General features: G+C 39.9%; 1 protein-coding gene across 1 annotated transcript; it reads right to left on the reverse strand.

Moving 5' to 3' along the window:
* Positions 1-14,239: 14,239 nt before the first annotated feature.
* On the reverse strand, positions 14,240-21,806 carry GIMAP2 (GTPase, IMAP family member 2). The gene is made up of 3 exons (XM_032245043.1): positions 21,658-21,806; positions 20,404-20,439; positions 14,240-15,561 (listed from the first exon to the last, which is right to left on the reverse strand). Exons 2-3 carry the CDS (start codon positions 20,429-20,431, stop codon positions 14,576-14,578), a joined length of 1,014 nt encoding a protein of 337 aa, XP_032100934.1. The 5' UTR covers positions 20,432-20,439; positions 21,658-21,806; the 3' UTR covers positions 14,240-14,575.
* Between the last annotated feature and the right edge of the window lie 2,905 nt (positions 21,807-24,711).

The following is a 24,711-nucleotide window of genomic DNA, read 5'->3' on the forward strand; positions in this document are numbered from 1 at the left end:
ATAGCCTTTTGATGGGGTTTTTCTGTGGCTGTCCTGTTCGTAGATGTTGATGTTATTGCTTTCTGTTTGCTAGGTTTTCTTCTAACACTCAGCCCCCTATTCTGCAGGTCTGTTGCAGTTTGCTGGAGGTCCACTCCAGACTGTTTGTCCAGGTATCAGCCATGGAGGCTGCAGAACAGCAAAGATTGCTGGCCGCTCCTTCCTCTAGAAGTTTTGTCTCAGAGGGGCACCTGCATGATGCCAGCCACTCCTCTATGAGAAGTCTGTTGATCCCTGCTGGGAGGTGTCTCCCAGTTAGGAGGCATGGGGCTCAGGGACCCACTTGAGGAAGCAGTCTGTCCCTTAGCAGAGCTTGAGTGCTCTGCTGGGAGATCTGCTGCTCTCTTCAGAGCCGGCAGGCAGGAACATTTAAGTCTGCTGAAGCTGTGCCCACAGCTGCCCCTTAGTCCTGTTGCTCTGTCCCAGAGAGATGGGAGTTTTATCAATAAGCCCTTGACTGAGGCTTCTGCCTTTCTTTCAGAGATACTCTGCACAGTAAGAAGGAATCTACAGAGGCAGTCTGGCCTGAACCACTTTGCTGTGCTGTAGTAATTTCCACACAGTTTGAATTTCCCAGCTTCCTCAACACTGTCAGGGGAAAACCACCTACTCAAGCCTCAGTACTGGTGGACACTCCTCCCCACACCAAGCATGATCATTCCAGGTTGACTTCAGACTGCTGTGCTGGCAGCAAGAATTTAGAGCCTGTGATTCTTAGCTTGCTAGGCTCTTTGGGAGTGGGACCCACTGAGCAAGACCACTTGACTCCCTGGCTTCAGCCCTGTTTCCAGGGGAGTGAATGGTTCTTTCTTGCTGGGGTTCCAGGTGCCACTGTTGTACCAAAAAAAACAAAAAACAAAAAACTCCTGCACCTAGCTTGGTGTCTGCTCAAACAACCACCCAGTTTTGTGCTTGGAACCCAGGGCCTTGGTGGTGTAAGCACACCAGGGAATCTCCTGGTTTTTGAGTTGCAAAAACCGCAGGAAAAGCATAATATCTGGGCTGGATAGCACAGTCCCTCATGGCTTTCCTTGGCCAGGGGAGATAGTTCCCCAGCCCCTCACACTTTGTAGGCAAGGCAACTCCCTACCCTGCTTCTGCTTACTCTCCATGTGTTGTATCCACTGTCTAACTAGTCCCAGTGAGATGAACTGAGTACTACAGTTGGAAATGCAGAAATCACCCAACTTCTGTGTTGGTCTTGCTGGAAGCTTCAGACCAGAGTTGTCCCTATTTGGCCATCTTGCCCAGTGCTGCACACTTTTAAACAACCTCATCTCATGAGAACTTGCTCACTCTCATGAGGGCAGTACCAAGGGAAAGGGTGCTAAACCATTCATGAGAAATCTGCCCCTGTAATCTAATCACCTCCCACCAGGCCCTACCTTTGGCACTGGGGATTACAATTTGATATGAGATTTGGTGGGGCATAGATCCAAACCATAATCAGAAGATATGGAAAATATTGAATTCATGAATATTAAGGAAAACATCCTTCTTGAATAGATTTTCAGTAATAAGAAGTTCAAACCTTTTGAGGTCATCACTCAGCCATGGTGTCTTCCCTGTCTTTTCTTGATAAGCCCAGAGCTCAACCAGAAGAATCCCCAGGGCCACAAAGGAATAAGGAACCTCATACATGGTCCAAACAACATTTCAGAAGATGAAGCTATAGGGAAAGGACTTCAATAAAATATTGATTATTTGAAAGACACTAGCTCCACTGTGCCCCAACTTATAGAAGCACTATTTCAGTGCCCATGTAGATCCTACTTTGTTTTTGGGAGGGTAAGAGAAGAGATTGTGACAATGAAAGTTTGCTTGTTATAAGTACCAGCCAAGTAGATAGAATTCAGGATTAAGTTTCACAGGAGAGAAACCAGGGTTGAGAGCATGATATAAAGGATATGCAGCTGGATATGGTAGCTCACGCCTGTAATCCCAGCACTTTGGGAGGCCAAAGCAATCAGATTGCTTGAGGTCAGGAGTTCAACACCAGCCTGGCCAACATGGTGAAACCTCATCTCTACTAAAAATACAAAAATTATCTGGTTGTGGTGCCACACAACTGTGGTCCCAGCTACTCAGGAGGCTGAGGTAGGAGAATTGCTTGAGCCTGGGAGGTGGAGGTTGCAATGAGCTGAAATCATGCCACTGCACTCCAGCCTAGGTAACAGAGCAAGATTCCATCTCAAAAGAAAAAAAAAAGGATATGGACATTTGTAAGCTGATTCAGAAGTTAAAAGTGGTCTGCTTTATATTCAAATACCAGGTCCAATGAGACACTGAAGTCAAAGGTGTAAAAAACAATTCAGGCTGGAAGTGGTGGCTCACACCTGTAATCCCAGCACTTTGGGAGGTCTAGGTGGGTGAATCACAAGGTCAGGAGTTTGAGACCAGGCTGTAATACTGTGAAACCCTGTCTTTACTGAAAATACAAAAAAAGAAATTATCTGAGTGTGGTGGCACATGCCTGTAATCCCAGCTACTCGGGAGGTTGAGGCAGGAGAATTGCTTGAACCTGGGAGGTGGACGTTGCAGGGAGCCGAGATTCTACCACTGCACTCCAGCCTGGGTGACAGAGTGAGACTTCCTCTCAAAAAAAAAAAGTTCAGAATGAGAGACACACAAGCATAAAAATATATCTATACTTGCTCAATAATCTAGGATGAGTTTCAATTAATATAGCACCAGGAGAAAGGCTTACCTGGAGGTATATTTTAAAAACACTGGAATGCCATGAAAAAGACAAATGAATGAGGAAAATCACTCAGATAAAATATGTACAATATTAAAAAAGAATTGCTCTTCTTTTTTTCTAGTTTTATTTTGGGTTCAGGGAATAAATGTGCAGGTTTGCTACATGGGTAAATTTCATGTCACTGAGGCTTGGCACATGAATGATCTCATCATCAAGGTAGTGAGCGTAGTACCCAATAGGTAGCCTTCCAGCTCTGCCCCCTCCCAATCTCCCCACTCAAGTAATCCCCAGTGTCCGTTGTTCCCATTTTTGTGTCCATGTATATTCAATGTTTAGCTCCCATTATAAATGAGAGCATATGGTATTTGGTTTTCTGTTTCTGTGTTAGTTTGCTTAAGATAACGGTCCTCAGCTGCATCCATGTTGCTATAAACTCTCTTGGTACTCCTTTTGCTGTATCCCATAACTTTTGATAAGTTGTATTTTTACTTTTACTTTTCTCAAGACAATTTTAAAATTTCTTTGATTTCTTCTTTGAACCAGTTGTTATTCAAGAGTGTGTTCATTTTCACGTATTTGTGAATTTTCCCATTTTTCTTGCTGTTATTGATTTTTAGTTTCATTCCATTGTGGTTGGATAATATACTTGGAATGATTTCAGTCTTCTTACATTTGTTAAGATTTGTTTTATGACCTGAAATGTGATCTATTCTGAAGAATGTTCCATGTATGATTGAGAAGAATATATATTCTTCTGCTGTTGGATGAAAGTTCTGTATAAGTCTCGTAGGTCCATTTGCTCTATAGTGTAGTTCAGTTCCATTGTTTCTTCACTGATTTTATGTCTGGATGCCCTATTCACTATTGAAAGTAGGATATTGAAGTCTTCTATTATTATTATATTGCTGTCAATTTCTCCTTTCTAATCTGTCAATATTTGCTTTATATACTTAGATGCTCTAGTGTTGGGCACATTTATATTTACTATTGTTATATGCTTCTGTTAAATTGACTCTTCTACCATGATGTAATGACCTTTTTTTTTGAATCTAGAGACAGTTTTTTTTTTTTAAACCAAAATTCTGCTTTATCTTATATAAGCAGAGACATTCTTGCTCTCCTTTGGTTACTATTTGTATGAAATATCTTTTCTCATCCCTTTCCTTTAGCCTTTGTGTGTCCTTAAATCTAAAGTGAACTTCTTGTTGACAGCATATAGTTGGATCTTGATTTTTTTTAATCCATTCAGTGACTCTGTATCATTTTATTGGGAAGTTTAGGTTATTTACTTTTAAAATAATTATTGATTAGGAGGGATTTACTATTACCATTTTATTAACTGTTTTTGTCTTACAGCTCTTCTGTCCCTATTTTTAACTCTTGCTGTCTCTTTCTATGTCTCATTTGTAATTAATCGGTTTTGATTCTTTTATGTTTTTCTTTTGGGGAGCTTCTACAGGTATTTTCTTTGTGGCTACCAAGGAGCGTACATAAAATGTCCTATGGATATAACAGTCTATTTTGAGCTGATAATAACTTAACTTCACTTGCATACCATAACTGCTTTGATCTCTCTTCCCTCCACATTTTATTCGGTTGATGTCACAGTGTTCATCTATTTGTGTTTTGTGTCTATTAACATAATTTACTTATAGTTGTATTTAATATTGTTGTCTTTTAACATTTATGGTAGAATTAAAAGTGATTTGCCCATCTCCATTATAGTATAAAATGTTCTGTTTTTGTCTATATTTACCTTTACTAGTGAGTTTCATTCTTTCTTATGTGCTGCTGTTTAGTACCATTTTAATCAAATTTGAAGAGCTCTCTTTAGCGTTTCTTGTAAGGTATGTCTAGCAGTAATAAACTCCATGAGCTTCTGTTTTCTGAGAAAGTCTTAATCTTTTTTTCATTTTTTAAGATTAGATTTGCTTGATATAGTATTCTTGATTGGCAGTTCCCCACTCTCCCCAGCACTCTGAAAGTATCATTCCATGCACTTCTGGCCTGCCAGGTTAGTGCTGAAAAAAACCTACTAATAGTCTTATGAATATTCCCTTGTATGTAGTAAGTTCCTTTTCTCTTGTTGATTTCAAAAGTCTCTCTCTGTCTTTAACTTCTGACAATTTAATTATAACAGGTCTTTTTGGATTCACCTTATTTGGTATCCTTTGGGTTTCCTGGATCTTGATTTCTATTTACTCCCTCAGACTTGGGACATTTTTAGTTATTATCTCTTTGAATATATTAGGTTGGTGCAAAAGTAATTGCAGTTTTTGCAGACATAATTGCAAAAATCAGTTACTTTTATACCAACCTAATACTTTCTTTCACTTTCTTTTTCTCTCTCTGTTGGCTTATTATCTATAACTCATCTCGTTATTTTATTGGTTGACTTAGAGTTTATAATATAGAGCTTTCACTTACCTCAGTTCACCTTCAAGTGATACCATATGACCTTATATAGAGCATAAAATTTTTATAACAGGATCTTTTCATTTTTCCTCTCTTGACTTTTTGTCCTATTGTTATCACGTTTCACTTTTACATATATTACAAACCTCAATCTATATTATTATTTTTGCTTAAGCAGTCAATTATATTTTAAAGGTATTTAATTAATAATCAAAATTCCCTACATATTTAGCCATGTGGCTATCATTTTTGGTGATCTTAATTCCTTTGTACACATCAGTATTTTTCTCTGATATCATTCTCCTTTTTTAACATTTTTTTTTTTGTAGTTCAGGTCTGCTGGCAACATATTGAGCTAGTCAATGTCTGGAAAAGGTTTTATTTTGCCTTCAGTTTTGAAAGGTAATTTTGAACAGTAATTCTAATTTGACAGTTTTCATTCCAATATGTATATGATGTTGGTCCCATAAGAGTGTAAAATTCATTTTTACTGTATTTTTTTCTATGTTTAGATACACAAATACTTACCATTGTGTTACAGTTGCCTACAGTATTCACTACAGTAGCATGAGGTACAGGTTTGTAGTTTAGGATCAATAGGCCATGTCATATAGCCTAGGTGTGTAGTAGGCTGTGCCATTTAGGTTTATGTAAGTACAATCTATGATGTTCACACAATGATGAAGTAGCCTAATGGTGCACTTCTCAGAATACATCCCCGTTGTTAAGCGACACGATTGTACTTTGTAAGCTGTTTCACTGTCTTCTCTGTCACATTAGTTCTTCAGAAAAATCTGTTGTCATCCCCTTATCTTTGTTTCTCTGGACATAACATGTGTTTTCTTCTATTCTCTGGCTGCTTTAAGAATTGTCCTTTTATCATTCATTTTGATCAACCTGATTATAATGTCCCTTTGTGTGGATGTTTTATTCGCTTGGGGTTCATTGAACTTCTTGGGTTGTGTGCTTAGAGTTTTCATAAAATCTGGAAAACTTTTGGCCATTATTGCTTCCAATATTTTTTCTGTGCTACTCCCCTTTTATTTTTAGTTACATATACATTCCACTTGAGGTTGTCCCAGAGCTCATTGAAACTCTGTTCTTTGAAAGTGACTATTATTCCGTGTGTGTGTGTGTGCATAGGTTTTCTCTGTTGGGACATTTCTATTGCTGTGTCTTCAAGTTCATTAATCTTTTCTCTTTTTAAATTTTTAGGTTCAGGGGTAAATGTGCATGTTTATTATATAGGTAAACTTGTGTCACAAGGATTTGTTGTACAGATTATTTTGCCACCCAGATACTAAGCCTAGTACCCAATAGTTGTTTTTTCTGTTCCTTTTACTCCTCCCATCCCCCACCCTAAAGTAGGCCCCAGTGTCTGTTGTTTTCCTCTTTGTGTCCATGTGTTCTCATCATTTGACTCCCGCATGAGAACATGTGTATTTAGTTTTCTGTTCCTGCACTTGTTTTCTAAGGATGATGACCTCCAGTTCCATTCATGTTCCTGCAAAGGGCATGATCTCATTCTTTTCTATGGCTGTGTAGTATTCCACAGTGTATATGTACCACATTATCTTTATCCAGTCTACCATTGTTGGGCATTAGGTTGATTCCATGTCTTTGCAGTTGTGAATAGTGTTGCAATGAACATACACATGCATGTGTGTCTTTATGATAGAATGATTTCTATTTCTTTGAGTATATACCCAGTAATGGGATTGGTGGTTTGAGTAGTAGTTCTGTTTTTAGCTCTTTGAGGGATTGCCACACTGTTTTCCACAATGGTTGAACTAATTTACACTCTCATCAACAGTGTATCAGTGTTCCCTTTTCTCTGCAGGCTTGCCAGCATTTGTTATTTTTTTTGACTTTTTAGTAATAGCCATTGAACTGGCGTGAGATGATATCTCATTGCAGTTTTATTTTGTATTTCTCTAATGATCAGTGATATTCAGCTTTTTTTTTTTTCATATGCTTGCTGGCTCACATGTATGTCTTGTTTTGAAAAGTGTCTGTTCATGTCCTTTACTCACTTTTTAATGGGGTTGTTTGTTTGTTTTTTCCTTATAAATTTGCTTAAGTTCCTTACAGATGCTGGATATTAGATCTTTGTCAGGTACATAGTTTGTACATAATTTGTAAAAATTTTCTCCCGTTCTGTAGGTTGTCTGTTTCCTCTGCCGACAGCTTCTTTTGCTGTGCAGAAGCTCTTTAATTGAATCCTATTTGTCAATTTTTGCTTTTTTTGCAATTGCCTTTGGGATCTTCTTCATGACATTTTTTGCCAGTTCTTATGGCCAGAATAATATTGTCTAGGTTGCCTTCCAGGGTTTTTATATTTCTTGGGTTTTACATTTAAGTCTTTAATCCGTCTTGAGTTGATTTTTGTATATTGCATAAGGAAGGGGTTCAGTTTCCATTTTCTGCATATGGCTAGCCAATTACCCCATCATCGTTTATTGAATAGGGAGTCCTTTTCCCATTGCTTATTTTTGGCAGGTGGTTGTAGGTGGGTGGCCTTATTTCTGGCCTCTCTATTCTCTTCCATTGGCCTATGTGTCTGTTTTTGTGCCAGTACCATGCTATTTTGGTTACTGTAGCTCTGCAGTATAGTTTGAAGTTGGGTAGCATGATGCTTCCACCTTTGTTCTTTTTGCTCAGGATCACCTTGGCTATTAAGGCTGTTTTGATTCCATATGAATTTTAAAATAGTTTTTTTTTTCTAGTTCGGTGAAGAACATCGTTGGTAGTTTGCTAGGAATAGCATTCAATCTATAAATTACATTGGGCAGTATGGTCATTTCAATGATATTGATTCTTCTTATCCATGAGCATAGTATATATTTTTTTATTTGTTTGTGTCATCTCTGACTCCTTTAAGCAGTATTTTGTAGTTCTCATTATAGAGATCTTTCGCCTCCCTAGTTAGCTGTGTTCCTAAATATTTCTTCTTTTTCAGGCAATTGTGAATGAGATTGCATTCCTGAGTTACCTCTTGGCTTGACTGTTGTTGGTATATAGGAATGCTAGTGATTTTTGCACATTGATTTTGTATCCTTAGACTTTGCTGAAGTTCCTCATAAGCTGAAGGAGCCTTTGGGCTGAGACTATGGGATTTTCTAGACATAGGCTCACATTGTCTGCAAACAGGATAGCGTAAATTTCTCTCTTCCCACTTGGAAGAGAGAAACAAACTTTCTTTTGATACTCTGTTTTATTTCCTTCTCTTGCCTGAGAGCTCTGTCCAGGACATTCAATACTATGTTGAATGGGAGTGGTGAGAGAAGACATCCTTGTCTTGTGCCAGTTTTCAAGAGGCATACTTTCAGGTTTTGCCCATTCAGTATGAGGTTGGCTGTGGATTTGTCATAGATAGCTCTTATTATTTGGAAGGTATGTTTCTTCAATACTTAAGTTTACTGAGAAGTTTTTAACATGAATGGATTTTGAATTTTATAGAAAGCCTTTTCTGCATCTATTTAAATGATCATAAGTTCAATTTTTTCTTTTCAGTCTAATATTTTGCTAACCCTATTCAATGTACTCTTTTTTTTTTTTTTTTTTTTTTTTTTTTTTTGAGGCAGAATCTCACTCTGTCGCCAGGCTCCAGGCTGGAGTGCAGTGGCACAATCTCGACTCATTGCAACCTCCACCTCCTGGGTTCAAGCAATTCTCCTGCCTCAGCTTCCTGAGTAGCTGGGACTACAGGCATGCAACCACCAAGCCCAGCTAACTTTTGTATTTTTAGTATAGATGAGGTTTCACCATGTTGGCCAGGATGGTCTTGATCTCTTGACCTTGTGATCCACCCGCCTTGGCCTCCCAAAGTGCTGGGATTACAGGCTTGAGCCACCGTGCCCGGCCTCAATGTACTTCTTATATCTTTTATGGTAAGTTTTATCTTGAAGTTAAATTTGGCTCTTTTTAATGTCTTCCATCTTACTACTTAACTATTTTAACATATAGAACACAGATGTAAGAACTGTGTTAATTGTCTTCGGCTGATAATTCTAACACTTTTGTCATTTCTGGGCGGGTATTTATTCATTGATTTATTTCTTCCTCATTGGTCATATTTTCTTGCTGATTTTCCTTTTTATTGTACTTTAGGTTCTGGGGTGCATATGCAGATCATGCAAGATTGTTGCATAGGTACACACATGGAAATGTGGTTTGCTGCCTCCATCCCCCCATCACCTACATCTGGCATTTCTCCCCATGTTATCCCTCCCCGACCTCCCCACCTCCCTGCTGTCCCTCCCTTACCCCCTCCAACAGACCCCAGTGTGTGATGCTCCCCTCCCTGTGTCCTCATCATTCACCATCTGCCTATGAGTGAGAACATGTGGTGTTTGATTTTCTGTTATTGTGTCAGTTTACTGAGAATGATGGTTTCCAGATTCATCCATGTCCCTACAAAGGACAGGAACTCATTGCTTTTTATTGCTGCATAATATTCCACGGTGCATATGTGCCAGATTTTCCTTGTCCAGTCTATTGTCAGTGGGCATTTGGGTTGGTTCCATGTCTTTGCTATTGTAAACCATGCCACTATGAACATATGTGTGCATGTGTCTTTATAACAGAATGATTTATAATCCTTTGGGCATATACCCAGTAATGAGATTTCTGGGTCAAATGAAATTTTTATTTCTAGGTCTTTGAGGAAGCGCCACACTGTTTTCCACAATGATTGAACTAATTTACACTCCCACCAACAGTGTAAAAGTGTTCCTATTTCTCCACATCCTCTCCTGTATCTGTTGTCTCCAGATTTTTTAATGATTGCCATTCTAACTGGCGTGAGATGGTATCTCAATATGGTTTTGATTTGCATTTCTCTAATAATCAGTGATGATGAGAATTTTTTCATATGTTTGTTGGTTTCATATATGTCTTCTTTTGTAAAGTGTCTGTTCATATCCTTCACCCACTTTTGGATGGGCTTGTTTGCTTTTTTCTTGTAAATCTGTTTTAGATCTTTGTAGATTCTGGATATAAGCACTTTGTCAGATGGGTAGATTGCAAAAATTTTTCCCATTCTGTTGGTTGCTGGTTCACTCTAATGATTCTTTCTTTTGCTGTACAGAAGTTCTGGAGCTTAATTAGATCCCATTGTCTATTTTGGCTTTTGTTGCCAATGCTTTTGGTGTTTTAGTCATGAAGTCCTTGCCTATGCCTATGTCCTGAATGGTTTTGCCTAGGTTTCCTTCTAGGATTTTTATGGTGTTACGTCTTATGTTTAAGTCTTTAACCCATCTGGAGTTAATTTTAGTGTAAGGTGTCAGGAAGGGGTCCAGTTTCTGCTTTCCGCATATGGCTAACCAGTTTTCCTAACACCATGTATTAAACATGGAATCCTTTCCCCATTGCTTGTTTTTGTCAGGTTTGTCAAAGATGCTTGTAGATGTGTGGCATTGCCTCCAGGGCCTCTTGGTACATAAACAAATGTCCGATTCCATTTGTCTATATCTCTGTTTTGGTATCAGTGCCATGCTGTTTTGATTACTGTAGCCTGTAGTAGTTTGAAATCAGGTAGTGTGATACCTCTGGCTTTGTTCTTTTTGCTTAGGATTGTCTTGGCTATGCAGGCTCTCTTTGGTTCCATATGAAGTTTAAGGTGGTTTTTTCCAGTTCTGTGAAGGTTATTGGTAGCTTGATGGGGATAGTATTGAATCTATAAATTACTTTGGGCAGTATGGCCATTTTTATGATATTGATTTATCCTAACCATGAGCATGGAATGTTTCTCCATCTGTTTGTGTCCTCTCTTAGTTCCCTGAGCAGTGGTTTGTAGTTCTCCTTGAAGAGGTCTTTTATATCCTTTGTTAGTTGTATTCCTACGTATTTTATTCTCTTTGTAGCAATTGTGAATGGGAGTTTGCTCATGATTTGGCTCTCTGTTAGTTTGTTATTTGCGTATAGAAATGCTTGTGATTTCTGCACATTGATTTTGTATCCTGAGACTTTGTTGAAGTTGCTTATCAGTTTAAGGAGATTTTGGGCTGAGATGATAGGGTCTTCTGAATATACAATCCTGTCATCTGCAAATAGAGACAATTTGACTTCCTCTTTTCCTAATTGAATACACTTTAATTTTTTTTTCTTGCCTAATTGCTCTGGCTAGAACTTCCAATACTATATTGAATAGGATTGGTGAGAGAGGGCATCCTTGTCTAGTGCTGGATTTCAAAGGGAATGCTTCCAGTTTTTCCATTCAGTATGATATTGGCTGTAGGTTTGTTGTTAATAGTTTTTATTGTTTTGAGATATGTTCCTTTGTTACCTAGTTTATTGAGAGTTTTGAGCATAAAGTGCTGTTGAATTTTGTCGAAGGCCTTCTCTGCATCTATTGAGACAATCATGTGATTTTTGTCTTTGGTTTTGTTTATGTGGTGGATTACGTTTATAGACTTGCATATGTTGCCTACTTGATCATGATGGATAAGCTTTTCAATGTGCTGTTGCAATCAGTCTTCCAGTATTTTATTTAATATTTTCATGTTTGGTATTTTTTTGTTGGATGCCAGACATCTGGTTTTGACCTTACTATGTGCTGAATATTATTGTACTTCTGTAAATATTCTTGAGCTTTCTTCTGGGATGCACTTAAGTTACTTGGAAACAGTTTAATCCTTCATGCCTTGCTTTTAAGATTTGTTAGGCATACTTGATATGTTTTCAGTCTACAACCAATTATTTCCCACTACTGAGGCAAGGCTCTTCTGTGAACTCTCCCCAATGCCACACAAATCACAGCTTTTTTGTTTCTTCTGGTGGGGACCAATGTTATTCTTAGTCCATAGTGAGTGCAGGACACTGTTTCCTCTAATCTTCTTGACTGGTTCTTTTTGTCACCTCTGGGTGCTTCACCACATGCGTGTGCTGATCAGTATTCAATTGAAGACTTAAGGAGGACTCTCTTCAGGTGCTGGATTCCTCTCTCTGTGTAGCTCTTTCCTCTCTCAGACTCTGTTCTGTGAACTCTTAGCCACTTTTGTATCTCCAGAATCCCAGTTCCATCTTCTCAAATCAGGAATTCTGCCAGGCTCCATCTGGTTTCCATAGATGTTAGTTTTTTAATGCTGCATAGCAAATTACCATGAACTTAGCAACTTAAAACAGCATAGATTTATAATCTCAAGATTAGTGCGGACAAGGAGTACAGACATAGCTTAACTGTATGTTCTCTGCTTTGGGATTTCACCAGGCTGTAATGCTAGTTTAAGTTTTAGCAGAGGCTTGAGTGGGGAAATATCTGAACCCTCAGGATGTTGACAGAATTGATTTATTTGTGGCTGCGACTGAGGATTTTTACTTTTTCCTGGATGTTGGCTACAGGCCACTTGCAGTTCTCTGCCACTTAGTCCTGTTCATAGGCAGTTCATAAAATGGAAATTTGCTCCTTGAAGGCCAAAAGGAGAGGAAAAGCAAGTCTTTGTGCAGCCATATAAATCAGTGGAGTGACATTCCATCACCTATGTCATGTTCTATTGGTTAGAAGTAGGTCTCAAATCCCACCCACACTCAAGCGGGGGAGCTCTACAAAGGTGTGAACACCAGGAGCCAGAAATCATTTGAAGTCAACAAAGGGTCTGTCTGTTATACCGTCTCTGTGTTGTAGCCTGAAAACTCTCTCAAGACAGGGGGTTGGGACAATTGAAAGTCTTGTCTTGTTTTCCAATTCTCAGTGATTACTCTTTTTTGTTACCTGATGTTCATTGCCTTCAACACTGTCATTTAATATCATTTGTCTATTTTTTTGTTGTCTCACGTGGAGCAGGAAGTGGGTATTTGGTCCTTGTTAGGGTATTTTCATATGGCAAGGAAGTTTGGACTCTATTTTTTAAATTCAGTTTTTCTGTCTGTTGTCCAGATATGGAAGTGTCATAGCTTTTAAAAAGTTGCTATTATATTGAGAGTCATTGCTCTACTTGTATTACCTCTAATTATCTATCTAAAAATTATCGTTTTTCTTTCTTAACAGTACTCATACCTTTTATTTATTTCTTTTTCTGATCTTATTAGATAGATAAGATGTGTGGTAAAATGCTAAATAGAAGCAGTGATACTCTGCATCTTTTGTTGTTCCAGATTTTAATACAAATGCATGCAATGTTTGAGAGAAACTCTCCTTTTTCATCTGTCTACTTTCTATAATTAATACCCATGGAGGAGTTTATGTAATGAATTCACTTCTACACCATTAATATGAGTATCCATCATTAATTTTTTAAAAAATCAATTATAATATGATTTATTAAAAATTTATGAGTTTTTTCGAATATAGCTCATCATCTTTAGTAGTTTTTTGTTTCTTTTTCATTTGGGCTGTGTGTATGTTTTTAAAAATATTTCAAAGCTACTTAATACACTGTAACTAGTACTGTAATATTAAAGTTTCTGAGTCTACCTCTGTTGGGTTTTTTAATCTTTTTGATTTTATTCATAGGGGTATGATTTGTGTTCACTTTACTGAATTAATTCCATCTTAATACTCAAGAAAATTGGAGATGTTTTCCTCTAGAGAATATTTGTGTTTGCTTCTACTGGATGTCAAGAATTCAACTAATCTGGAATAGTTTTAGTCTCTTGGAAGGTCCTAATTTAATGTAGAAGGTTCCAAATCAGCTCTTCTTGACAACCCAAAATTAATAATGACAATTAAAATCTTGACAACCCAAGGTTAATTTCTTCATCTCAGGATTGGTATTGACATTTGTCTATTGGTCAATTCTGGATTCCTTGTTCACTTATTCCTCATAGGCCTCAGTGTCAGTTTGTGTTCCTCATTTTAAAAAATATATTGTTTGCTCCACCTTTGGAATTTATTTTTCTGGTGAACTCATCAGCTATAAAAATTCTGTTTCTTTTAATAAATGTAGCCTCTATTTGCATCTAGCAAGATGATGCTTCAAAATATCAAGTCTACCATCTTGTCTGACATTTTTCTTTACCTATGTTTCAATGATAAATCTGAAGGAGGTCGGGGCTAAAATATAGCTAAAATGAGTCATGTGTCCACTTACCATCTTCTAAGGAGAAAACTATAGAAGAGAATTAATGACATATGACCAAAAGAGCTTTACATTTTATGTATTGTTATTTTATTGCCATTTTCATTATATTCAGTAGAAATAGTAGTACTATAAAGAAGAAAAGGAGTTTTTAGACACATAAAACTAGCTTTACAGATTTGCAAATGAATTTTATGTTTACAGATTTCAAAAGGCTTTGATATTACATTTCAATGCAAACAGTAACTTATAGTTTGATTTGGTTCATTAATAATTGGAGTGATGCTAAGATTTAAACATTTCCTAGAATCTCAACTCTGACATCAGATATCACATTTTACAGGGAAAGCACTGTTATTCCCCCACTAAATGACAGTGAGTAAATAATAACTGGGATCTGTAACTATAACCTAAGAGTCCTACGTTCTAGTCTAATAACTGTTCTCAAAATTATCATTAACTTTTTGGGTATAATAAACAGCAAGCTGCAGAATAAATTGCACATACCAAAGAGTAAGCAACAAAACAAATGGCACATGCTGTACAACATGCAAAACAACAGAATTAGCAATCTGAGACACAACTGAATACAAAATAAAACACACAGTTGTGTTTTGATTAAGGTTCTTTTTAGGCAATTTGCTTCAGCCAAGGCTGTATAACTTCTCTGAGTTTCCATGTACTTCATAAGGCTCTCTTTGAAATACTTTAATCTTCCATCTGACCCTACAGGTCCGCATTCAAGCCTCTGTACTAGGCTGTACAGCTCATTGGTATAGTGATCACCATTTTTCTCCATCAACAGATCCTCAATCAAGTCCATTAGCTCCTTCACTTGGTCATCCCAATTGCTCCCTTCAGCATGGTTATTAAAGGCACAGATTCGCCCACCACATGCTGCCACCAGCTTGCTTAAGGCTTTGTTATCCGAGTCACACACGTAATCCATCAAGGAGCCACCATTGAGGTCTTCCTTGTGGGTAAAGAGGACAATTGTGTGTCCCATGACATCCTCTCCAAAGATCTCCTTCACCCTCTGTGCAGCCTCCTGGTCCTGTGAGGTATAGCGGCCCAGCTGAGTCACCAGGAGCAGCACATGGGGTCCTGGTGCAGAGAGCAAGTAGCATCTCTGCACTTCTTTGTACAGGGCTTCAGAGTGGTCCTTCACAGAAAACATATTGGGTGTGTCAATGATGACCATCTCTCTATTTCCACAGCTTCCCTGACTTTTGCTGCAAGTCTTAGTCAAGGTCTGGGAACTCAGCTTTGATTCAAATGCTTGCTTCCTGAGGATGCTGTTCCCTGTAGCACTTTTGCCGGTTCCTGTTTTTCCCACCAGGATGATAATCAGCTCAGATCTGCTGGCACATTGGCCCTTTGCAAGTGGTCCTGTGAGGAGCAAGTGGTCTGTGTTACTACTACCCTGGCCATGGCAGTGGAATATTTTTAATAATAAGGAGGTATTCCCTGTCACATAAAAAGATACTCTCACAATCTATTTCATATGTGAAGTGAAAGCTAACTTCTTTAGGACTGCAGGGTTTGGCCATGTTGGAGCCTAGGAAAACATACTGGGGTTGAGATGGATTTAGAAACATTTTTCATCATGTAATTCTTGCCTCAATCATTCTGTCCTGAGTCTCTAGAAGAAAAGTTTTCTGGAGATCAGAGATGTGAAGGCAAGGCCATGGGTTCCATCTCAATGTCGGCCAAGTGACCTGGTTCTGTTACATGGCCAGAGGTTGCTCCTCTGACCTTGGCTGGGCAGAGTGGGGTCATGACTAACAGGGAAGCAGCTGGACCAGCAAAATAGTAGAATGAGCAGTGTAAAATTATTTTTATTAATGAAGAAACAACTGATAACTCATAAAGGATATAATAATTTTGCTTAGAAAGGATGGCATACGTCTTGTATAAAATAGTCATGGAACATGGTAAGCTTCCCTCTCTCCTTCCCCGTTTCCTTTCAACGTGGGTAAGGTTCCACGAAGAGGACTGAATGGAGACAGAGGTATGAAGGAGCTTGAGGCTTTAGGGAAAAAATGTGTTTCAGACACATAAAAGGGGAAGGCATAGGAGCCATGGTGCCATTTCTGCTGGCCCACATGGCAGTGAAAGGAATGACCTGTCTAGGGCGGGTTCATGGAAGAATCAAGATACAACTTTGTAGCGGAGAGAGGAGAGATTTAACTTGCAAGGCAGGGGTGACTCTGGTTCCTGAGGGTTAACCCCTTGATTCCTCTACTGTAAGAGAGGAACATCTGACCTATATGAATGAAATGGAATACCATGATAACAGATGGATCTTTCTGCGGGGAATTTCCAATCAAAGACTCTCCTGCTAAGCCCATTGTCTGTTGGGGTTTAGCTGTTCTTTACTCTCATGCTGCAGAGAGAAAGTTGGAAAAAGAAAGACTACATTGACTACAGGATATCAGAGCTTAGAAGAAACTTAGATTATGTGAAGAAAATGAGCTTTCTGAGAGGCAGCATGCAGTGGTGAAGAATAAAGACTCTGAAGCTGGGTTGCTTAGTTTTAATTGTCTTTCCATTGCTAGTCATATGATGTTGGACAACTGATAAATTTTTCTGCATCTGGGGAAGATGATGGTTTATTCCATGTGGTGGTGTTCTAAGGATTAAATAAGTTAATATATGTAAAGAACTTAAAAGACTGCTGGTGCACTTGAGCACTTAGTGAAAATTAAGCTAGGATTGTTTATAGCAATCTCCTTATAGAGGAGGCAACTTGTATGCAGGGGTTAAGTAACTTGGACAAAGTCACCCAAATAGTTAATGAAATCTACCATTTACTGAACACTTTCAATGTGCCAGGATCTGCGCCAAGTGGTTTAACTGCATTACCTAATTTACTTCTCCTAGCAATAGTATGAGTTAGGGTTAGGTGCTTCAATGCCCACCAAGAGTTCAAATGACTTCTCGGGCTCACAGGACTGCCATGGGCCTCACTGGGACACTAGTCTACTCAGAAGAATGGAAGCCTTAGCTTGCCAGAGGGACAATGTGGGGCCTTCCACCCAGTGGAAGTTTATGAAGCAATTCATGGAACACTGCACACGGTCACCTGGGGATATCCCAGGACAAGGAGATGGCACCTTGGGCACGTATAGAAGCCACCTGGACTCACAGGAGCCAGTGTCTCTTGTAGCAACTCTGGGGCTTAACTTCCAGATTCCCTGCAAGGAACATGAGAGTTACAAGAGTCACTCTGGCTCAGGGAAGTTCAAAACATAGCTTCCTAGCATGTATTTATAGTTCTTCCAGTAGAGATATAATTCACCCATCAAGAGAAGTTTTCCGTCGTAAGCAAAGGTTCTAATAATGTTACAGACATTTTACTCTTATTAAATTACTAGATTATCTGAGCTAAAACGTTTAACCAAAGGTTAAATTCTCAGGCAGAAAGGGAAAGGGTTTGTTAACCTTTTTACCCACTGGTTCCTTTTATTCACTTTAATTTATACATAAATCTGCAACTTGCCCAAGAACTCAGGGCTGTTGAAATTAACCAGTTTTGTGAATGAAAAGCTGGCATTCGAACCTGCCCATTTTCTTCCTACGCCTGAAGTATCAGTGCTTTGCTAATACTTCGCCAACCCTTGCTGCATATATTTAAGTATTTTCTCTTCCAGCCAAATTGGCCAAAATTCATGGACATTTTATCTTATTTTCTGTACACCCAGTGAAGTTATGACCTCACAGTAGACATGCAGTGGACACTTTTACTTAAAAGGAAGCAGGCTTTACATTACAAATTTCTATATTCTGAAAACAGCAGCCAAGCAGCTCCTGATACGCCTTGCTGAAGCTTGCTTAGAGGTGGCCAAACTGTACCCCTGATGTTCCTCTCGCCTATGAAAACAGAAATCGAGGGAGTCACTGAAAAGAACCGGGAACCGGTGGGAATCCTGAGTTGCTGGCCTCCTGGTGAGTGCTGCCTCATTCTCTCCCGTGGGGAGGGTATAGGGAAGAGAATTCTCTCCATCCAAAGCCAAGTGAGAGGGTCTCTAAAACATCCACTCATAAATTCTGGGCATGTCACCGAAGTTGAGAGATAGGTAGGTCCTTTCCCAGATGGGTATCTGCTGAATGACAGAAACTGGTAGGCCTATCCAAGTGCAGCAAAGCAAAGAGAATTCTTGAGAAAATTTTTGAGGGAAGTAAGATGTTACCTGGAGTTCAGAGACATGTATAAACGTGGAAATTGGTGTCTGTTTCCTTTCTGGAGAATTCTAAATTTAGAAGGCTGACTAGAGCCACCTAGGAGACCAGGATGAGGAGAAAGCAGCAATGGCTTAAGGGTTTCCCATGGACAGAAGGGATCCTGCAGAAAATAACTAGGCACAGCTGCCTTGATGAGGCACTGCCCAAAGGCCTGCCTTGTATGGCAAGGGGAGTAAGAGTAAGAGGAGGCCAAGGGTGCCATGAGGTTGGGAGCAGAGGTCTAGTTGGGAGAAGTCAGCCAGAGAGTGCATAGCTTCTGGCGGGAGGCGTACAGTGCATCAGCCCCGTGGAGCCGCCACAGTGTCCTTGCACAGTGGAGGGCATCTGCTGTAATGGGGCATGGGATGGCGGTGAGGACCAGCCAGGAGAAGACTGCAAAGACAATGGGACGCAAGCACTCCACCTCCTTCCTCCAGTCACCCGTCCTCCTGCCCGATGGGGAAGGAGGAACTAGCATGGGGGTTGAGGAGGCAGAGCTGGAAGGGGGAGAAGAGGACTTTTGGAAGGTCCTAGAGCTCAGGCTGAGGCTGAGCTCGAGGAAGGAGAAACTCAAATGGAGTGTAAGTTTGATGTTAAACGGCACTGAACACTACAACACCTGATATGTGTGTCATAGTGACATGAATAGACTGTTCCAGTCTGTATTAACCAGAAAGGCAACCGCCTGAGACGGCATCAATAAATCAAGATTGTGGCCGGGCGCAGTGGCTCATGCCTGTAATCCCAGCACTTTGGGAGGCCGAGGTGGGCAGATCACTTGAGGTCTGGAGTTTGAGACCAGCCTGGCCAACATGGTGAAACCCCATCTCTACTAAAAATACAAAAATTAGCCAGGCGTGGTGGCACGTGCTTATAATCTCAGCTACTCTGGAGGCTGAGGCAGGAGAATCACTGGAACCCAAGATGGAGGTGATCTCAATAGCCGAGATCACGCCACTGCATTCCAGCCTGTGCCACAGACTGAGACTCAGTCCCCCCACCCCCATTCCCCCCAAAAGAGATTAAGATTGCATAATAGGAGGCAGTTCTGGGAGGAAAAAAAGTTGTTTCTCATTTGGATCTCAGAGTTCAGCTTGTTCAGTAAACAAGTTCCAGACACGATGAAGTGAGAGACCCCTATTTCTCACAGGTGAGGGTTGAGTGTGAAGGGAACTTGGAGGGAAGAGAGATCTGGGCTCTTCTTGATGTAAGAGACTGAAGACAGGCCTGGTGAGGGGCAGAGAGTGAGGAGGAGGGAGTAGGAAAGGGGAGGTCAAGACACAGAGAGAGAAGCCCATACCATACAGATAGAGAGCAGAAACAGGTGCAGGAAGAAGACAGAGAGAGAGGACAAGGGAAACGAAGGGAACGAGAGAGAGAGACAGACAGCGAGACAAAGAATCTATAGAAATGAGAGAGAAGGAGGAGAAGACTGGTAAGAGAAGGAATATTTCAAAGAGATCTGAAAGATCTGTGCATAAGGGAAAAGCCTGGATGCATATTTTGGATCCTGTGAATATCTCAACAATTTTCAGGCTGGGTGCGACAGCTCACGCCTGTAATCCCAGCAATTGGGGAGATCGCAGTGGGCAGATCATACGTAGGAGTTCAAGACCAGCCTGGCCAATATGGTGAAACCCCATCTCTACTAAAAATACAAAAAAAAAAAAAATTTAGCCGGCCGTGATGGCAGTCACCTTTAGTCCCAGCTACTCAGAAGACTGAGGCGGGAGAATCGCTTGAACCCAAGAGGTGGAGGTTGCAGTGAGCCAAGATCACACGACTTTACTCCAGCCTGGGCGACAGAGTGACATTGTCTCAAAACAAACAAACAAGCAAACAAACAAAACAAAAACCCCCTACAATTTGCAGCTGCTGGTGTTGTTAGTAGTTGCAGGAGCTAGAATAAGATCCCTCACCCTTTTTAATTTTGTCCCAACATCATCAGAAGACACACACACACACACACACACACACACACACACAGAGATGAAGTCACTTCCTTACCTGAGTGACTGCATTCAATTTGGTCCATTGGTGCTCCTAAAGGACAGAGACAAAAAACTTATTTTTCAGTTCTAAATCATGAAAGATCCTTATATTTATTTTAAAATTTTCTTTCTTTTCTTTCTTCCTTCCTTTCTTTCTTTCTCTTTCCTTTCTTTCTTTTCCTTGCTTCCTTCCTCCTCCTCTCTCTCTCGCTCACTCTCTCTCTTTCTTTCTTTTTTCCTGTCACCCAGGTTGGAGTGTAGTGGCGCAAACTTGGCTCACTGCAACCTCTGCATCCCAGGTTCAAGCGATTCTCCTGCCTCAGCCTCCCAAGTAGCTGGGATCACAGGTGTGCACCACCAAGCCCAGCTAATTTTTGTGTTTTTAGTGGAGACGGGGTTTCACCATGTTGGACAGGTTGGTCTTAAACTCCTGACCTCAAATGACCTGCCCACCTCAGCCTCCCAAAGTGCTGGAATTAAAAGTGGGAGCCACCACGGCCACCCAAGATCCTTATATTTCTAAACAACGATGTTTCATTTGTCTACTCATAAGGGACAAAGTGGGCGGGAAAAGAACGACTTCGTACTTTGCAGAGAACTGGAGTCACTTGCTGAGGAGCTGAGAAGTGGGTTTAATTTGTAAGCCTCATTCCCAACTCTCTCTCATTTCCTTTCTCCCTTCCTCTCACAGGTCCACCTGGCTGCCTTCTCTGTTTTTCCCTCCTTCCCTCCTCTACTCTCTCCAAACCTCCTCCCTCATGTTGAGACTCTGCTGAGAGAGTCAATGAATTAACAGTATGACTCTGGGAAACTGTGCAGTCCTTTAAGCCAGAAATACACTTTACTTGACCTGTCAATTGCTTGAATTTTCCTAATTCCTCAACAGCCACTGGTTATGAAGCCCTTGCAATCTAGGAACTGCTATGGAGTGAGAAGTATCAGTACATCTTTACAGCTAGTTTCTCTTGCTTAAATCTGGCAGGCACAGACCAAGCTTACAAGCACAGAAAGCTTAAAGCCACATGTTAATGCCCAAATTCTTCCCCATGAGCACTTTTTATTGGCTTTATGCTATGGGAATTCTTTGCCAGTAATGTGTAAGCTAAATTACATTGGTTTCCTGTAAACTGGCTTCACTTAAGGAAAAGGCAGTCACTCTAAATTGTTTCTCTTAAAATAGAACAAATTTGTTCTAAGAAAAATTAAAATGTTTGTGCATGGCTTGGGACCTAAAAATCAACACTGCAGACTTTATGTAAATCTGGCTTACCTGATTTACTGTCAAATGAAACAGCTGGCTCCCTGTTCGGACCTGTTATCTTATAGCTCAGCTCGAAGAAAAAAAGAAAGTAAAACTAAAACTCCTGCCTGCTTCCTCTCTTGAATTTTCACTGAGCTTCCTGTCAAAGAATCCCACGACGTGTCTGTGTCTGAAATTCTCTTTCATGCCATTATACAAAATAAACAGTTCAAATGTGAAAGTTAATCAGTAGTTATTTGCTGTCATGTGGGCCAACTGTCTCTTCTCAAGAGTGAAAAAAGAGTGTTTTAAAGATTTCATCTGGACAAGAAAAGAAAGGCACAAATGCCAAGGAAGTTGGTAGATTCCACTGTTAATTTATTTCGGCTAGAAATAAATTAATTCTAAGAGAATGTTAAGTAATCACAATGATAGTAGGCTTCCTTATCTTGCTCCTAACTTTTGTGGCAATATCTCAATGTTTCCCACTAAACTCGATGCAGGCTTTGACGTTGAGCTAAAAAATTTTATTATGGGGAAAAAGGAACCAATTATTAGACATTTAATTTTACCAAATTACCTTTCAACAGCTAAGGAGGTAATCAGATTATGTTGCTTCATAGCTTTATAATACATTAAATTATATAAAAATATTTCCTAATATTGAATTCTTTGCATACTTAGACAAATCTTAATCATACAAAGCATTGCTGGATTCTATTTGTTAATAGCTAATTCTGGATTTTTGCCTTGATATTCATAAGTAATCTTATCCATTTCTAAGACAAAGCAACTCTCTCTTCGATTGCCCTAGTTCTAGCTGGATCTGGCTTCAGGGTTTCATCTCTTTTTGTTAAAGTAAATTAAAATGGAGACCAGACCCGGAGAATCCCTAAGCAGACAAAAGCAGTTACGCCTTGCGAATGACCTTGACCTTACTTGATTTGCAAAGATAAGCAAGACTTAACTTGAGCTATTTCTTGTAAATGTTTAATATTAAATAAAAGCAGAACTTAAGCTCAACTAATTAGAAGTAGCCAGCAAACATAACTATGGACTTTACAACAGGGTAGACCAAAAAAGGTAACTGTATAACTAATCAATCAAATATTTTACTTTCTTCCTTGCCCATCCTATAAAAGTCTCCTTCTCCTATTTTTATCATCACCACCTTTTCCTTATCACTACCTCCTTTCTCAGGCAAACATGACAATGAACAAAAACGGTAGCATAATGAATGTTATTAAGGAGAACACTAGGATGTTTTAAGAGTGCATAGAGGATCTGCTAAACTGCTAGTTCGGGTAGCTGGAAAAGACTTCTTAGAAAAAGTAACATTGTTTGAGCTGAAATTGAATAGTGAGTAGAAGTTAGGGAAAGAGATTAGAAGTCTTTTCAGGAAGAAGATAAAGCATATTCCAAGAGAAGCGAAAACATGGAGCTCTTAGTTAATCAAAGGAAGCCAAGGATGGCTAGATCCTTGAGATGGGAAGTCAGATTGTGTAGAAATAAGGCTGGAGTTTTGAGCAGATGATTTTTGCAGAAACTCATAATTAAGTTTGGATCCTGAATGTTTTATTATAGAAAATGGAAAATCACTCCAGGCTTGAACCTGGGTATGTTACAGTCAGATATGTGTAATTGTGGGCTGTGTGAATTATGGATTCAAAAACCTTCTCCCTCATCAGGCTTTACATGATCTGAATTTTGGTAGCTTTACTTGTGGTCTTCCTCCACTTGCTCTGTCTCCCACCAACCCCACCCTCTCAGTGCATGGAAACAGAACAAATGAGTCAAAGCAAGCATAGAGGAATCCTGGCTGTAACCTTTGAGGTGAACCCACTGGGGTCACCAGCACATTCTGTTTCCTTTGCTCATAACGCTGTCAGCCCCTACCCCATTTCTTCTCCAAGCACTCTCCCATAATATATTTTCATTTTCATTTTTTGTCCTTCCTGAGTTTCATCTCCCTGAGTGTTGAGAGGAACTTGGTTTCTAGGTGTTTTGCCAAGTGTGAAAAATAACTTGTGTGTGAAAGGAAACCACAAGACCCAGGGCTGCTACAGCAGCAAGCTCTGTCCTCAGAGAGGGTAGAAAACTGTCTTGTCCTATGTGATCTGAAAGGGCTGAAATTCCCCTCTGCTAAAACATATGCTCCATTCCTCTCTCATGGGTAAATGTTTTCCATCAGGACGGTGGTTAAGCAAGGGGAAAATAATGCATATAAATAAAAAAAAAATTAAAACATGACTTTCCTGAGAAGGAAGTCAAAGGAGCTGAATACAGGTCAAATATTAATAGCTCAAGTGAAGGGTTAACAATTCAAGTCCTTGGCTGGGCACAGCAGCTCATGCCTATAATCCCAGCACTTTGGGAGGCTGAGGTGGGTGGGTCACGAGGTCAGGAGTTTGAGACCAGCCTGGCCAACATGGTGAAGCCCTGAGTCTACTAAAATTACAAAAGATTACCTGCGTGTGGTGGTTGGCACCTTTAATCCCAGCTGCTAGGGAGGCTGAGGCAAGAGAATTGCTTGAACCTGGGAGGCAGAGGTTGCAGTGAGCTGAAACCACGTCATTGCACTCCAGACTGGGTGACAGAGCAAGTCTCCACCTCAAAACAAACAAACAAACAAAAAACAATTCAAGTCCTTAAATGCTGGGGGTCCACTGGAAGGTTTCTTTGATGTGGTCTGTTGCCTGTTGTCTTGGCCACATCTCATAAAAGGGATAACCTCTATAGGTTTAACTTGCTACAGATCCTGGGCTTGAATATCATCCATTAAAAAAACAGATATGGCTCTATTTGTCTTTCTCTAACTTTCCCTCTTCATCCTGCCCTGAAGTTCTCCCACATCATAAATTTTTAACTACTCAGTGCATCAGTGATCACGTACACCCAAAATATGTCCTCCATATTCTCATTGGGGTTCTGGCATTGCACAGAACTGAGTTCCAGTTCCTACTGGGCCACTGACCAGCTAAATGCCCTTACACAAACTTGAGCCTAATTTCCCTCATCTTAAAATGGGAGCAATTTAAACTATCCAGTAGAATTGTCTGAATTAAATGGAAAAGTGCATGTAAA

The sequence above is a fragment of the Sapajus apella genome, unplaced genomic scaffold (assembly GCF_009761245.1).
Source record: "Sapajus apella isolate SASKATOON/1434 unplaced genomic scaffold, GSC_monkey_1.0 scaffold56, whole genome shotgun sequence".
NCBI classification, from domain to species: domain Eukaryota; kingdom Metazoa; phylum Chordata; class Mammalia; order Primates; family Cebidae; genus Sapajus; species Sapajus apella.

Coding starts and splice junctions, on each gene's coding strand:
- GIMAP2 (XM_032245043.1), bottom strand. CDS start 20,431: ATGGACCAAATTGAATGCAGTCACTCAG. Junction 15,562..20,403: donor AATTGAATGCAGTCACTCAG/GTAAGGAAGTGA, acceptor TGCTCCTCACAG/GACCACTTGCAAAGGGCCAA.